Raw genomic sequence first — 16,663 nt, 5'->3', positions numbered from 1 at the left:
AAAATGCTCTGGGAGTAATAGTAATAAAGAAAAAGTACAGTGGCAAAATAAATTGCTGCTGCTATAATTTTTCTTCCTCTCTCAAGTTTGCCTCTAGTATGGCAGTTTGTCTCCCTTCGATAAATAAATGCAAAGATGGGAATTGCTGCCAAAAACTGTCACATTTCTGGAACTTTCAGCCCCTGATTATTCACATTAAGCCTCCCCCCCCGCCCCCCCCCCCCCCCCCCCAGCAGTACAGTATTCTGAATATGTACACCCACCATTCTGTCAGATCTGTGCAGTCTGTGTCTGGTTCATCTTCTGTGTCTTTGATGTGCTCCATAACATAGGCAAAGAGAGGTCTGATAGTCTCTCTAAAAACCTGACAGTTTGTGTGACAATCTGTCCACGAATCCACAGGCTCCTTGTCAACCAAATGAGCCTTTGAATATCAGAGGTTTCAGAACAGCGCTTGCAGCATTGCATATGCACCAAGGGGAGAGTACAACAGGCTTCCTTGTAACCTGAGAGATGTGTGCATTTTCCTTAATCATTCCAGGGACATCTCATCATTGCTTGTTGGCTGGTTCTCAGCCTCACACATGTCGGGGTTATTTAGCAAAGCATGATTTACTGGAAACTGTACATGGAGAATAATTTGTAGTTGGGGGTAGAGGAAGAACTCTAGGAGGGGGTGGATCTTCCAGGCTTTGGCTTACTTCTGTTTTTCAGTGTTTTTTTGTTTGTTTCTTATAGTGACTCTCTTCCCTGTAGTTCCTTTACCCATGCAAGTGTATGGATGTGATGCATTTTCTTCAGTATTCTCCAGTTCTCTTGCACATCCTATTGCCTTGGGTTCCTCTATTCTGCCTTCCTCTGGGAACCCAGTGTATTACATTCCTTAGCTACCTATTGTATAAAAGGATGGGGTCATGAATTTAACTTACTATTTTTTTTTTTAATTGGGGCAGGAACTGTTAATTGGGCCAGGCCAGCTGCTGCAGTTTATAAATGGGACTTAGGGATATTCTCAGCAGTGAAAGATGGAAGTTTTTAGCTGCAGCATGATTGTCCGAGATGGTGGGAGGGTTTTTTTGAGCCTCTGTCAAATACCAGATTTGGCATGACAGCATTAAACCTTAGTTAAAATGTTCCTTCCTTCCCAAAATAAGCTCCTGTGACAGGCCTGACAGGGGAATGTGCTTCATATCTTTTTTATTGTATGACAAGTATTTGATGGCTGCCAATTTTGTTTGATGGGGTTTTTTTCCCCCTCTTTATTCCCCCCTGAAAGTGCTGGTCAGCCTTTGAGTGAAACTTCCACCTGCATTTCTTAGCACTCTTGATACTCTGGCAATTTCCTTTTTTCTTCTCCGTTTCCCTTAGCATCAATTCTCTGCAGTCCTCACTCTCTCATGGACAAAGCCCAGTTGTTTGTAGGCAGCATCCTGTGATCTTGGAGTTCATCCTCAGTGTGTGGTGGGTCTGCTGGTAGGACCCAAGGAGTTGTGCAGCTGCCCAGCAGAGGTGCTGGGATTTGGCAGGCGGTGCTATGCCCTTAACGCCGTGGGCTCCACATTATCTGCGCAGGTCAGCCATATGCAGGACTTCTCTGAAGCAGATGCTGAAAACTCTTGATGTTTAATCAATGCCTGGGAAGCCTGTTTACCTGCACTTGTCAGGTGTAATTGATTCAGGCATTTACTGTGAAGTCCTCACCTTAGCTAAACATCCAGCTGGGAGGAGAGCAGGGTGATATTCCCCTTCAGTAGTACTGGCATTAATCTGGGCCTTTCACGATGCTGTTGCTGTCCTTGTCAGAAAGCCTGAGTTACCTGCTAGAATTTTATGGCCTTTCTCTTTGAAGCTGGTTTTACTTTCCAGAGTTTGTTTGAAGAATTGGAAATGCTTTGTTTGGAGTCTTTCAGAAGGGTGTGCTTTAAAGCAACCTCATATAAACACAGTGTTTCTTTCTCTTTTCTCCTTCTTTCCCTTTTAATTGCTTCTGTGGTAATAATTTCTTTTTTTCTGGTTGCCTTTCTGACTTAGATAACATTAGGCTTTTCTGCATGTTTCCAGTGAGGTACTTGAAGCTTTTGGAAGTACCTAATACCATTTTGCTGTGGGGTATGTGTTTTTAATTAGACTCTTCCCAGAGTACCTTCACAGACAGTCTGACTCTGGTGTGGGATCGCAGTGTGGGTCTGTAAACCCATTTTCACTTGGATGGAGTATCTCAGTGTGGGACCCTGGTTCTGGGAAGTCCTGGATGCGTATTTTTATTTTAGTCACCATGTGCTGTTTTAGGGACTGTAGCTTAACCTTTTTGTACCTAGGTTGTTATCTGCAGGATAAACCCAGTAATGTTTGTTCTCCCCAGCTCTGCCTCCCTCAAGCTTTGTGGAGATAGGTATTCTGTGTGATTTTATCTTTGAGAAGCTTTCAAGATATGCTAGAGAATTAATATTTTGCTTTCAACGCAGGATAATATTGCAGACGTGAGAAAATCTGTTCAAAGAGGAATGTACTTCCGCTCCTGACTAGTTTAACTTGCCTGTGTTCTTACTGTGGACACTACTCTCTTTATGCTTTCTCTGAATCTTAATCCAAAATTTATGATCTCACAGCTTATTGCCGAAGGAAAGAATAGAATGACACAAATTCAATGCTCTAATTTCATTATTGGTCTCAGCAGGAGGAGTAGATGAACCCACACATGAACAGCAAACAACAGAGCTGTGTTTAGAAGTTGGCTTTGGCTGAAAAAACTCTTTTTTCCCATATCAGCAAGCTGTTTGTAGTTCCTTGCATCTTTTCTCTGTTACCTTTTAACAAAAAAAGCATATGAATTTTCAAAAAAGCAGTTTAACCCTTAACTTCTGTGCTCTAATGGTACGCTCTATGGGCATGTTTCTCTTCCTTGATAATTGTCTTTTATTTTTATGTGTGCTAGATGGGAAGGAGGAAATGTGAATGATCTCTTTGAGCTAACTGCTTCCTAATACCAGCAAATGGGCTGAGCAGAAATGCCAGAGGAGTGAGCTGAGGAGGTGAAGAGATTGTTTCTCGCAACATATTCTGAAATTCCCAAACTCCCTGTTTTGGACCAAAGCTGATAGCAGTGATTGATTGTGTGGGTTGATTTTAACGCATCCATCGGGTCATCCAGTGAACAGATTGGTTTGGCTCATCTGCCTCTGTACCTCTGTGGGAGGGATGCAGGTACATGGGGTAATTTTTCAAATCTGTTAGGAGCTGTTTGTGTGAGACTTCTGAGTGGTGAGAATGAACAGCCTGATCTACAGTGTATGTGAACCAATGACCCGCTGAGGTGTGGAGAACCTGGGTGTAGCTTTGCTTCTCTGAGGCCCTGCTGGGACCAAAGGTGGCTCCCGAAGCTGGTGCTGACTGATGTTTCTCTGTAGCTTCCTGGAGGAAGCAGCTGCATCCAGGGCATGTGTGTGTTGCCTTGTCCCCAGGAGTGTGCAGGCAGGCCTCAGTTGTGCTGCTTTTCAGGATGGTGTGAGGTCTTGTTTCTGGCTTTAGAAGCAGCTGGAAGCAGGAGTTGAAATGTCCTCCAGCTGACATTTGATACGTAAAAAGTAATCTTTGCTTTTCTTACCTGTTTCTCTCAGAAATTTGAGGTGTCCTTGTGGGGCACAGCACATATTGCCCCATCACAGCACTGTTCTTGTGCTCTCTTGGGTTTGAGAGAGGCTTGTAAAGGGCATTTTGCTGCAAGCTGGTGAGCATGGATATAAGGAGAAGGGATTGAAGCAACATCTCTGTCAGGTATGAGGCAGATTGTACCATCTAATCTCCTGGCTGTCATCTGCAGCATTTGTCAAGGCCTCCACTGCCCTGCTCTGTTTCATCAGAGCTATCACTGGCATACATCTAGGCTGCAGCATTTCAACATCTGTTAATCCTTTTTGTATCTCTAAACACTGTGACCACTGACAAGCTTCTATACTCTGAGGTGTCAAAATATCTCAAGATACCTGTGGTGATGGTGGTTGGGTTTGTTGGTTTTAAATCAAGACACCTTCCAATCTATTGACCTGGACTGAACCTGATGGAGAAATCTTTGTCCCAGTGTCAAGTTTTTAATGCCACTGCTTGATGTTCACAAATAATTTCACCTAAAATCTGATTAATTTAAATTTCCTCATGCTTGTTTTGCTCAGTTTTCTGTTTTGCATGTTACTGCAAGTAGCACATGTTTCACTGAAGTTGTAAGGAATGTGGTTTAATGTCAGTGTGAGAATGGGCTGGCAGGGTTTTCTCTTTATGTTTCAATTACTTTCCCTCCTGAAATAACTCTGAGAACTCAGTCTTCTGCTAACATGTTTTCTTACTTTCTTTGCTGTATGTTCTGGAAAGGCCTGGGCAGTGTAGTGAGGTGTAGTAGTGAGTGCTGGAGTTTCTTTGCATGTTTGCAGCCAAGGAGGAATGCTGAATTAAAATTACTCCAAATTTAGCTCTAGGTTTTGAAATTGATTCCCTTTGGAAGGGAATTTTTAGCACAAGGGTATTTTGAAAGAGTGGAGAGCAAGGGTATAGCAGCAGATCTGTTGTAGAAAGAGAGCAGAGTAAAGGAAAATGGTTCTGTTGCACTTTATGCTCTGGTTATGTATGTTTACAACTTCTTGGTGTTTTTATTATTTGCTGTGAACCATCATTTAATAGCAGGGAAAAATCTTTCAAACTAACATTTCTTTGCTTAGTTTGTTTGTCCTCTCTGGAGAGCTCTCTCCCCATATGATAAAGCTCTAATGTTCTGAAGTTGACTCCCCTAAGGCTCAGCTTTCTTGAGAGAAGTGAAACATTTTAGGTGGTTCATTCATTCTTTCTGTGTCTTTTGTTATTTGAGCCTTTACAGTGTCCTTTGGTCATGTTTTTAAACTTATTTCTGCAACTAAGACTGCCAGGAGCTTTATTTAATAATAGTTGAGGTCTCATGTTCAACTTCTTCTTTGTGAGCTGCCATTTTATCTCAAGCATCAAATATTGTGAGAGTAAATTAAAAGCGGCTTTCGTGTCTTGTAATTTCGTATGGAATGTTCTCTCTTTCACTGTACCACTAGATATTGTTTGATGAAGATAAAGGACTTCACTAAGACTACAGGAAGCTCAGACTTTGTTTCAAGTGCAAATACCACACCTTCATCCTGCTGAATAGCCCTTGTGTGGAGCCAACCCTTCTGAAGTTGGGGGAAGTGCTCAGGTGGTTCCTGGCTTAGCTCCTTGTTTGCAGCTATATTATAAAGCCCTCAAAAGTTCTAGGTCACTGGAATGTTCTCTCCTGCCATAGCGTGGTGGGTAAACTGCTGAAAATGAAGCAGATCTTGTGTCTGAAGTAGTATAGATGAGAATCTTTGGAAAATTATTCTCTGTTAGTAGAAGCCCGAGATGACAGAACTTGCTGTGCCTGTGCCCATGCTGAAAAGCCCTTCTCTTGCCCATTTAGCCCATTTGTTGCTCATTTAATGTTTAGGGCAAAAGGGAATGTGAATTTCCTGAGGCTGGAAAGGGTCTAAACACTAAGCAAAATGTATTTTAAAAATGCGCTTGCTGAACAAACTCTAATTTAAATGGTAGCCCCCTGTTTTTATTACTTGGGGAAGCATTTAAATGTGCTGATTCATAGCATTAGAAATATTGTTTTACTGGGTTTTAGAGTTTTTGAAGGGGAGAGGTCTGAACCAACAGCAAGAGGGCCAGTTGGATCACATGGAAAGATGTTTCCTTTTCATTTTTAAAACTCAGCAGGTTGAAGGTGTTCTATGCCTCTTCTCAATCTTTGCATGATGCCTCGTGGTTGTTTTGAGACCAAGTCTTTCCTCCTTTCTCTCACTGAGATTCTTGCTTGTCTGTTCAGGCTCTCACTTGCCTGCTTTTAGCAGCTTTAGAATTCAGAACTAAAGCCCAGGCCCCTTTCCCAGCTATTTTTGTCCATGTCCGTAGTTGATGTTGAAGATGAGCCTGACCGAAGTACCGGGCAGTTGAACTCTCTCTAATAAACTAGGTAAGGTTGTGTCACAACCACTTTAATTGACAGTACGTCCAGCAAATGATTCTGTTGGCTATCGTTACTTTCTTTAGGTGGGTTAAATGGGACCTCATGCTGAGTCTCATGTACAACATATTTGTTCCTGTTTTCCTCTCCCGCTGCTGTTTCACTGCGGAGTGCTGCAGGCTAATAGTATCTGACGGGACTGCTTCCTATTGCCTGAAAAATGTTTAAGTTTGCTACCTTGCTTTCTCTTTTTCCCAGTTTCTCTCATTCTGATCTCTCAGATCCAATCCCTTTGAGAAATCAGACAGTATGAAATATGAAAATTGCTTGGGTAGTAATTGGAGAAACGATGAGACCTTTGAAGCCCAATGGAGATAATGCTTACATCTACTTATTCACATTATTTAATTTTTAATGGGAAATTTAATTAATGAAGCACAGGTCTTGTGGTTTCATGTGTGAATAAGTAACAGCAGGGAGCTGTAAGTCATGAGGTTTGTTTACAGGCCAGAGAAAAAGGCACCATTAAAAGCTGAACTTTTCAATAAAGGAAGGAGAAAAATGGATTTAATAGCATTGAAGTTTGACCACTCTGTAACAAGTAAGTAAACAAAAACATTAATGATAATTTGCCAGTAAAATGCATTTTGAAGTGGTTAGCCCTCCATGATTTCTCAGTTTAAATCTGTCTCCTAGGTAGAAGTTTGAAAAAGCAAAATCTGTTGTTTCTTTTGGTATGTAATACAAATACAGGCACCAGAGATAAAATGCTTAAATATAGCACCTTGAAGACCAGGCTCTGAAAATCTTTATAAACCTTCCAATTAGGTGAGCTTCACACAACTTCAGAGATACAGGCAGCTGTTATCCCTCACTTGCAGATGGAAAATGGTGACTTGCCCAAGATTGCACAAGTGGCAGAACCACTAACAGAACTTGAGTTATATCTGTCCTTTCCTTTTTCCAACCACTGAACAGTATCTGTCAGCTCATCATGCACAGGACCACAGCTGTATTTATGGGAAAATAAATGAAGAAGGGCAAGAATAGTCTTCTATATAAAATGACCAAATTTGGGGAGAGACGAGATAGCAGCTTGAACTGGCCCTAAAAGAATAGCTGTCCTCACTTTCAGTACCATTTTGTCACCTTTTTTGATTGATTATTGCATATTTTCTGTTTGTGCCTTTTCAGAGTAAGAGCCTTGCAGACGAGCTTTGAGTGAGGCAGTTGCCAGTGGAGTCCAGCAGTTTTGCCTAATGCAGCTTTATCAGTGGTTTAGTGACACAAGATCTTGTAGTGTAGTTGCTGGGGGAGTGCAGCCATTCCTTCCTGATTGTGCCTGGGAGGCTCCTTGGTGCTGCCCAGAGGAGGAATTCATCCTCCACATTTAGCGAGTGAGGAGTTGTGAGCTAAAACTCTTTCTGTACAAGTTCAGGAGAATTTAATGCAAACCTCTTAAGCCCTGCAGCAAGACACTCAAGACTCTGTTTGGCAGCGCCTTAACTGAGACCTGATATGCTTCCCTATATTGTTAAAAGGGAAACAGGCTGCATAATTTTCTTTTAAAGAATAAGTAATATAAGTAGAAGCACTGAAATGTAAAATGGATTTTCCAGTGCTAGCAGCCAATTTTGATACTTGCATGTCAGTAGCTTACAAGAGCCTTCACAGTAATTAATGAAGGAAGAGAACAAAACATGACCCAACTCAAAATAACTCTGTGCTGGAAACACCTTGTTTTTTTGTGGTTACATGGAATAACCAAAGCTCATGGTTGGTTGCAACCTTTCCCCCTCTTTCCTTTCACAAAGGTGAACCTTGGAATGAAGGATGGGTTGTGGCCTTGATGCATTTTGCTGAAAATAAAATTGACTCTTAAGTATTTCTGGTGTTCTTTGAACTGCATATTCTGTTTGTTGTTGGAAATTGTTGCTAATTATAGAAGATGACTTTGTGACAAGATATGATCTGAGATGCCTTTAACTTTTAGTGCTGAGCTTTCTATTCTTTGTTTCAGAATGCAGAGATCTACAAGCTGACATCTGAGCAGTATCAGGAGGCAGCCACCAAGGCAGAGGAGCGGATGAAGTGAGGAGCCATTTTTGTTCTTTTCAGCAGTTCCAGTTGCATTTCATAACATTTTGTGTGTAGCTTCTGGATCTTCCTGTAAACAGAGTGTGAAGTTACCTCCTGTCAGGTACTGAGGGGGCTGAGGAGTGTAAGCTGGCATGCTCTGTTTCTGTGCCAAGCTTGATGGAGTTTAGTGTAAAGCTGATAGATCTTGCAAGGAAGGATGAGGGAGAAGAGAGGGATTTCAAAAATTATAATTAAATAGGAATATTTACTAGGGTTTTCGAAATAGCAATGGAACATGTTTAATCTGTTCCAACTTTGACCCATTGTATTTAACCTACACACTGCAGCATGAGGTTAGGAAGAATGGCACCACTTCTGAAGTTTTCATTGTCCAGGAAAAAAATGGTAAACAGTCTAAATCTCATCCCTGTTAGTTTCAAATTAGAGTTGTAATTTTCATGAATGCTTTCTCAGAATGGGTACAAATTATTTTTCTGGTCTTTTTTATTTGCCTTATCACAATGAGTAGACCTTCAATGTTGCCTTTTTACCATGAGCATATATAGTGTTTAAATTATATTTGTATTTTCCAGTAGTATTATATAACTTACTGTTCCACATGCACTAACAGCTGCCCAAGAAAAAATATTTTCTGTATTCTTTAATATTAATGAGGCTAAAGCAATTACGCTGTCAAGAGCAGCACTCGGATCTCAGTTGGGTAAACAGTTGGCCAACATGCAATAAACTGAAGTAGCAGCATATGTAGTCCGGTTGGGTCCCATCCAGACTCTACAATATTTAATTGCATAAATAGATAATATAGTAGTGATGAATATGTTAGTGGGGTGTGCAGTATATTGTGCTGTCTTTATTTAAAATTGTTTGACTGCCAAAGTGTCATACAACCTGTTGTAATTTTACATTTTTGTTTGGAAAGTCAAACAATAAGTTGCTAAAGAAGCCAGAACAAGGCAGCTAACACATTGCTTGCATTTCCATCCTGTTTTCCATAGCAGAATTCGAAATTCTTTTTTTAAATAAAATTTAAAAAAATCATGGGACATAATGTTCTTATAGTCTTTAATCAATTGAGTCTTTTCTTGGATTTGCTTCTGCAAATGTGTGATCAATTGTCATGAACTTGCGTAGTGGTGATTTATCCTTGTGACTTGGTAAAGGAAGTGTCTGGGACCTGGGATTATGTTCTTCACTTACTATTACAGACTGTAACTACCTTATTTTTTATAGGTAGTCTGAAGGTTGGTTCCTGATGTTTCTGTTTCCTTTGGTCTGTTCTGTTTCTTGTGGAAATGAAGACTGGTAATGTAGGAAACTCAGGAATGCAGCCATTTCTTGCAAAGGTTAGTGGCAGAGACCAACACAAATCGTAATGAATTCCTTCTTTCATGATTCAGAGAATGCGCTTGTGGTCTCTGAAGGGTTTCTTCTGCTTCTTTTTGAGCCTTTATCATCTAACAGTCCCTGGCTTCTGGCCTTATTGTACAGTGCTCTTCTATTTGATGGCAATATGAACTTGAGCCATTATAAAGGGACAGATTCCTTGGGGTGTCTTCTTTGCAACAAAGAGACACCTGCCCTCATGTGAATTTTGTGTGAAAAAATAACGTGGCTGGGTGTGTCTTGAAAAGGGACAAGATGAGTGGCATGAGTTAAACTGAGGGTGAAGTTGAATATCATGCATTCTAGTTATTTACAGTAGAAATTGCCAGCAGTAGCCAGGATTGCATTGAACTTAGCACTGGAGTTTGTGATCTGGGACTGATAATGCCCTTTTGATAATTGTACATGCAGGAAGAATCATTGCTTTCCCCACCATCAGTCTACAGTTTGTCACTTCTATCAGCATGCAATGACCCTTTTCAGATTGCTGCTTTGTGTACAACATACTGTACAAACACTCCTAAAATGTTCTTGTGCCTTACACCTGGGTTGTGATACGGCTGGGACAGGGTCAGGGGAAGGTTCCTTCCTACACTGGCATCCATGCTCAATTGCTAGGACTTGAAGTCTCTGTGTTGTGAGGTTCTCTTGTTAGGCATCCTTCATTCAAGTCTTTCTACACCCTGTTTATGGTAATAACCCACAAATTCCTGTGACTTCAGTGGAAAGTCCTGTTTTGCACTTTCATATTAGACATACAAGCACAGTAGGTGCTAAGATAGGTTAGACTGATTTATGCAGATCTAGTTCTTTGGTTCGCAGAAATAAACTGACAATCCTGCAAAATTATGTGAAATGGAATACTAGCCAAAGTATGAATGAAGTATAGGTCTGCCTGTTTCTGGTGCTGGACTATGATATCTCCTTAAGGAAAGGAAACTGGGAGTGGCACTTTCTCCACCTGCAGAGAGTCCATATCCTTCATCATAGTGTCTCTTCCTGAGCTTCTGTTATTTGTGTTACACTGTGAAGACCTGCCCCTTGCACTTGTTCCTTGTGAGACCAAGTATTTATTCTCCTCTGCCACAGTGTATCAGCAGAGCTGATGGAGGAAAAGGTAAATAGGGCTGGGGCGCTTTCCACAGTGAGTATCCCGTTTTTCAGAATCCGTGTCGAAGCAAAGAGAAGAAATATCTGAAACAAAACCTCAGTGTTTTCTTGGTGTTTAATGACTTTTGCAATTCTTTTATCAACACTTACAGCTCTGCACAAGTGGTCAAGTGTTCCACAGACTGTTTGCCCTCCTTAGTGATTGTCAAGCATTGCAGGATTTAGGAATATTGTGCACCTTTCCACCAGTGACCCTTCACAGCATGCCTGCGAGGTAGGCAAGTAAATCTTCCTATCTCCCTTTGTATAAAAACAGAAGTGAAGTACTAAGTGCTGAGCTTCATATTAAATCACTGACACAGTCATTAGCTCTTGGTTTCCACTTCAGGGCTTGATGCCTGCATGGCCTGAATTGTACAATGGACTTTGTTCCTCACCTCTTCACCTGAAGCCAGCCTGCTCTCATCTCCACATACCCCTATCAGAGTTCCTCCTTCTCCTTTGTTCAGGCTCTGTCCAGCCTGTTTTATTTCCTCCCAGAAAAAATATCCTAGCAACAAGATACCACTGAGCACAGCTTTCAGCACCTTAAGCAACTTGCTCTTGTTGCTTGCATGCTGTGGTGAATTGGACAGTTGCCACGGACATATTGTCTCAACTATGTTGTTATAATTGGTGCATTATTATTTTTCTCTTTTGTTAACCAATGGAATTAAAGTCAGGGGACCTAGAACTTCCCCTCACCTTCTTTCCCTGTTTAGCAAACTGCGCACATCAGTAACCACCCACAAAGGGAAGCAGCATGTAAATAAAAAGCCAGTGCTCCCCACCCTTCCCTTCATTCCACATCCTTTTCTCAGTGTTCATAGGGCCATGACTCAGACTGGGTTTAGAGAAGACAATTTGCTAATCCCCTCCCTGCTACAGAGAATAAAATGGCATTTCATTCCAAGCTGTATTAATGCACTCGCTCCAGGGATAAAGCAGCACTCACAAAAGGCAGTGGCCAAATTTTCTTTCTGTTGTGTTGTCTTTGTCTTCTTTTGAGTGTTACATTTAGATTAGCTTCTGAGGATTAAATGTTATTACGGTCCCTGAATCTGTTAAGGGGAAGGAAGAAATCATCAGTAAAGAGGTTATGGCTTAGTGCAGCACTCTAGATTTATCCTCAAAATGCTGGTTTGGTTGGTGTTGCTTTTTTGGGGGAGTTGTTTTTACCTCAGCCCAGTGCTTTTCTGCCCTGCAATGATGATACCTTCACCAAAATTATTTGACTTCATCCCAGTCCTATTCTTCTCTTGGTGCTTGGTTTGTGCTAGTTGTTCCTTCTTCTGTCTGCACTGAGTCTGTTTCATAATCTTTAAATAAAGAGGTGGGTTATTAGTCAAAGCTTTTCTGTTTCTCACTTTTATAAAGTTCCTCTTAGTAGGAAATTAAAATACTCTCTGAGAGATTATAATGCATGAGTTTCCTCAAAGTTATTTCAGAAGAGGGTAAAAGTATATGGGTGAATTTTCACATTGTATCATTTTACATGATGTGCATTTTACTGAAAGAAAGTTTCTGATAATTTTCAGTTCTGCTTCACAAAGTTTTTCACTCATTACCTTAGAATGTTAACATTTTCCTTATGAATTCTGGAAGACCTACTATTTGTACCAGTGCATTGATTTCATAGAATCACAAGGTTGGAAGAGACCTTCAAGGTCATCGAGTCCAACCCATGCCCTAACACCTCAGCTAAACCATGGCACTGAGTGCTGCATCCAGTCTTTCTTTAAACATATCCGGGGATGGTGACTCCACCACCTCCACAGGTAGACCATTCCAGTACTTTATCACCCTTTCTGTAAAAAAACTTCTTCCTAGCAACATATATTCTCCTACTGCTTTAGGAATATGGCATGTGGAAATAGAAGCTGAATATGTATAGTGGATTTGCATAAATTTTCCAATTGGGCCAGATTATTCTTTTTTTGAACCAAATTTTAAATCTTGAAAATTTATTAGATTGTGTACTTTATCCAAGCTGTTGAATCTTCTTTCTGAAGTTCAGTTCTTGGGGATTACTAAGATGCTGCTTCTAAATAAGATTTTTGTTTTGCTGTTGGTAAAATGAGTAACATTCATTCTAATGTTCACAGTATTGTGCTTTCTCTCTGTCATGGGTTGGCACTGGCCAGATGTTAATGCACCCATGAATATATGTTTTTTCCTAACAATTACTGTGGGATGTGATCAAGAACAGAGCAGAGCAGGCCCAAAACTTGAAAACAGAAAACGAAACTTTATTACATTACATAATAACAGAAATAGAAAAGAAAAAAAACCTCTAAACACACACAAAAAAAACCCAGAAATGAAAACCTCCCAGAACATTTCTTCTCCTCCCCCAATTTCCACCCCTTACACGTTACCCTCCATAGACCAAAACCTTGGGTTTTAAATCAAACAATCACCACTCAAAAAACTAATCTTCAATTCAGCAAGGGAGAGAGGAGTCTTTCTCGCACCACAGACTGCTCCTCAGAAAACACAGGTCCACCCTTTGTGTTTCCATATCACCCATGGCACCACCTGGAGAAGTCTGCCGTGGTGACACTCTCTTTTCCATGTCCAGTGCTCTCACCACTGTCCATGGGCTAAAGCTGCATATAGGGCTCTTTTAAGGATGCTTGCATGCTGGGCTCTCCCCATCTTTCCCCTGGGGCCGAGGGTTTCCAAGAACAGATCTTCCCTGAGGGCAGAGGGCGCCACTACACTCTCTTCCTCTTTTCTCTGTTCGTTCCACTCTTAAAGTGCCAGTCACTGTAGCAACGCGAGCCAGCTGCATCCACCCAAAATGCAGTTTATGTTCAAAAGAGTCTCAAGTTCAGTCTATGGCTAACATTATGCAAGAAAAGTCCAGCCTAAAATCCACTCCTCTTCATCCCTGCCCATCCAGGGTTCTTTTCATCTTCCTTTATCATCTCAGTCTCAGGCTGTCTCTCTCTCTCTTCTGAAACCACCAGCCACGGGGATCAGTGTCTGGGAAAAGTTTTCTTCTGTCTCAGAAAGAGTTAAAAGCTTCTGGCTCTGGCAAGGCCACAGGCTCAGGCACTCCCACACGCAGCTGGGCACCTTCTCCTGGGGCGGGGGGGTGGGGGGTGGGACGGAAGGCACCTCCACAGTTTTCCACCCCTCCATCCTGGATGGGGCCAGCTCAGCTCCAGTCCTGTTCACTCTCTTCCCCCACTGGGGCTCCAGTTTACCTCAGCCTGGCAGCATGGTTCCCCTCCCCCACTCAGCCTTGTAAGCTGGGCAGGGGAGGAGGAGGAGATGTTTCTCTGCTGAAACCAGAACCCAAAAGAGGAAGACCCTCTGGGAGTCCTTGCTTTTAACCCCTTGTGTTCTCAGAGGCATGTCCAAACCTCCCAGTGGCTACTCCAGGTGCCAGCGTAAAACCTGACCGCTGATTAGTTTGCCCACAACTTTCTGGAAAATTCACCTCCCCCTCAACCATGACACTCTCATGCCTGATGAGAGATGAGTCCAATGAACTGAAATTGCAGTTCTGTTAGCACTGAAAAACTGGTGTCTCTTCAAAGTTGCAGGAGCTTTTCTTTACCACTACATTGGTAGAACTTGGGCATTTATAAAATAAGATCTGAATAGCAAGGTCTCAAATAGCAAAGGCAGAGGTGCCAAAAACTCCATGAAGTCTGTTAGGGATGTTTCTGTTGCTATTGATTTTTACATGGAAGGCACTTGTTTTCTGTAGTAATCCCTTTATAAAGCCCTTAGATCAGGGTTTGTTGGCAGGCCAAATCCAGATTGTTTTCAAAAGCATAGATATTTATGCAGCTGTTAAAACAACCCTCAGTCATACTTTGTGCATCAGAGAACATGAAATATTTCAGTTCACAGCTCTTTTTTGTGGAGAATACACTGAAAATAAAAGCAGATCTCTGTCCTCACATTGGGAATTTCGTGTTCCAACGTGTACCATGGTGAAAGCAAGGTTTCTCCAGGTTTCATAGTATCTTATTGTGTATATACAAATAATGGCAGATCCATACCAAAATCCAGAACTTTTTGTGCCTTTGGCCTTCCCCTCCCCTTGGTTTGAGTTGAGAATGGTGTCATGAATATTAATTAATGACCCAGCTTAGCCTATTCCTACTGTGTTTTCCTGCCTCTGTCTTCCGTGTGTGCGTAGTGTAGTGTGCTGGTGGTAATAGCGTGGGGCTGATCTGTAAAGGACTGAGGTTAAATTTGTCTGGGTAAGCTTTCCAGAAAAAGTGGTGAATTAAAGATGTCGGAAGCAATAATGCCTGAGAAACCACTTGTTACCAGTGAATTAATGACTTGTTTGCTAATTAGCAGCCTGAGGCAAAGTTGAGGTAACACTCTAACAATCTGGTCATTAGTTCAGTTGCAACTGATTTCAAGGGCAATGTTGCTATTTTGAGCAGTAATTGTATTTCTGATTCTGGATTATACACACTGTGTTCTTACTGTTGAGTCAGTCTCCTCCTGAAGTCTTGCAGGTATAGTAGAAGACACCAAAGGCAAGTACCAGCAGGGGAAATTTGAGGAAAGAGTTTGTTATGTAGGTCAGAGCTTCTATTTTTGTCTTCTGAGGAAATAAGGACTGTGGCAGGACTGCTGTGGACACCTTGCATCATGGTGATTCATCTTTATAGGGGAAGTTGGTGGTGTTTAATGCTGAGCTGATGAGAGATTTAAATTCTTTTCTCCCTTATAGAAGAGAAAAACCATCTCTGCCATCAAATCATGCTTCAATAATTTTAATTTGTTATTTATTTACTTGTGTGATTTTGATAATTTGTGAAGTTTACTCTGATAAAATGGGTTTCTAGGCTATGGGATACTCAGCCTATTGTGAGAGTTTGGTTCTTTATATACTTGTATTTTTCTTGTTAGTCCTGACAGCGTTTCTTTCTTGTATGTCTGGGACATATACGTACCATATCAACTACAATTCAGACTAATTTTACCGAAAAACCTGGCATTTGGAAGGCAGGAGCACTTGTTCAGGGATGAATATTGCTTCCTTGGAGAGACCTAGTCAGTGTTGTGCTGACTGCAAGGGCCACCAGCAGCACATTGGAGCAGCAGTGTCAGGAGTCACAGGCTCACTTCACCTGAGACACTTCATGTGCTGTTCTCCTTAGACTTAGAACCATGTTATGTAAATAATTTTCTATTAAGTTTTTTTCTGTTTTCTGAGTACTTCTTGAGCTTACAATATTTACTTAAAAACAAAAACAAACAACCCCCCCCCTCAACCTCCCCCCAAAAATGGACTTTCAAGACTTTTTGTGTGTGCATGCTTTGAAAGTACCATTGTTGATGTTCTCTGAGGGATGAGTAGCTGCTTAATGGAGAACTTTGCTGAGTCAGTGTTCAGAATTGCTCAGCTTGATAAAAGGGGGCACTGTGGTTTTGAAGATTAGAAAATGTGGGTAGAAGCAAGGGGATTTTTTAATAAGGTGAATGTTTAGCTTCAGATCCCACCTAAACATTAACACTGGCAGCTTCAATCTCCTCTCTAAATTTGTTTTGGCATCTTTAGCGTGATATGCCACTCTGTCAGTGCAGAGTATACCAATGGACTCATTTTTGTCCATCCCTTTGTGTAGCATGAAGTAAACTGTAGGAACCTAGTGCAGTGCTCAGTGGCATTTTAGAAAAGTAACTGTTGTTCAAATGGGTAGTCAGATTTTTCTTTTAAAAAAAGAACATTTCATTTGCAGTGTGGCATTATTATAAGATCATTTCACATAGGAGAAATTTACTGAACCTACTATCCCTCATGTCTTGTGGTTATATGAAATCAGCATATTACATCTTCAGTTACTTTCTTTAGAAAACTTTCTGGGAAGGTATTTAATAGACCAACAGTTTCCCAACTAATTCCCAGACATTATAGCACTGTCACAGCCCATATATTCTTAGGGCTTGTGCTGCGTATCTTCTACAGACTGCATGCCTTCCCTTTCTGACCTGAGATCTTAACCAGTTTCTAGATGATGCTTTTTATCTGAAGAAAGAAAATCCCTATTC

At 41.3% G+C, this 16,663-nt stretch overlaps 1 protein-coding gene across 1 annotated transcript in view; it reads left to right on the top strand.

The window, feature by feature from the left end:
• Positions 1-16,663, top strand: part of CHCHD6 (coiled-coil-helix-coiled-coil-helix domain containing 6) — a 114,682-nt gene that overhangs the window by 50,988 nt on the left and 47,031 nt on the right. Inside the window, exon 6 of the mRNA XM_063412067.1 lies at positions 8,022-8,092. Coding sequence (XP_063268137.1) covers positions 8,022-8,092 — 71 coding nt within the window. The remainder of the gene's footprint in view (positions 1-8,021; positions 8,093-16,663) is intronic.

The sequence above is a fragment of the Prinia subflava genome, chromosome 14, assembly GCF_021018805.1.
Source record: "Prinia subflava isolate CZ2003 ecotype Zambia chromosome 14, Cam_Psub_1.2, whole genome shotgun sequence".
In the NCBI taxonomy this organism is placed as follows: Eukaryota; Metazoa; Chordata; class Aves; order Passeriformes; family Cisticolidae; genus Prinia; species Prinia subflava.
This window is presented reverse-complemented; position numbering and strand designations above follow the sequence as displayed.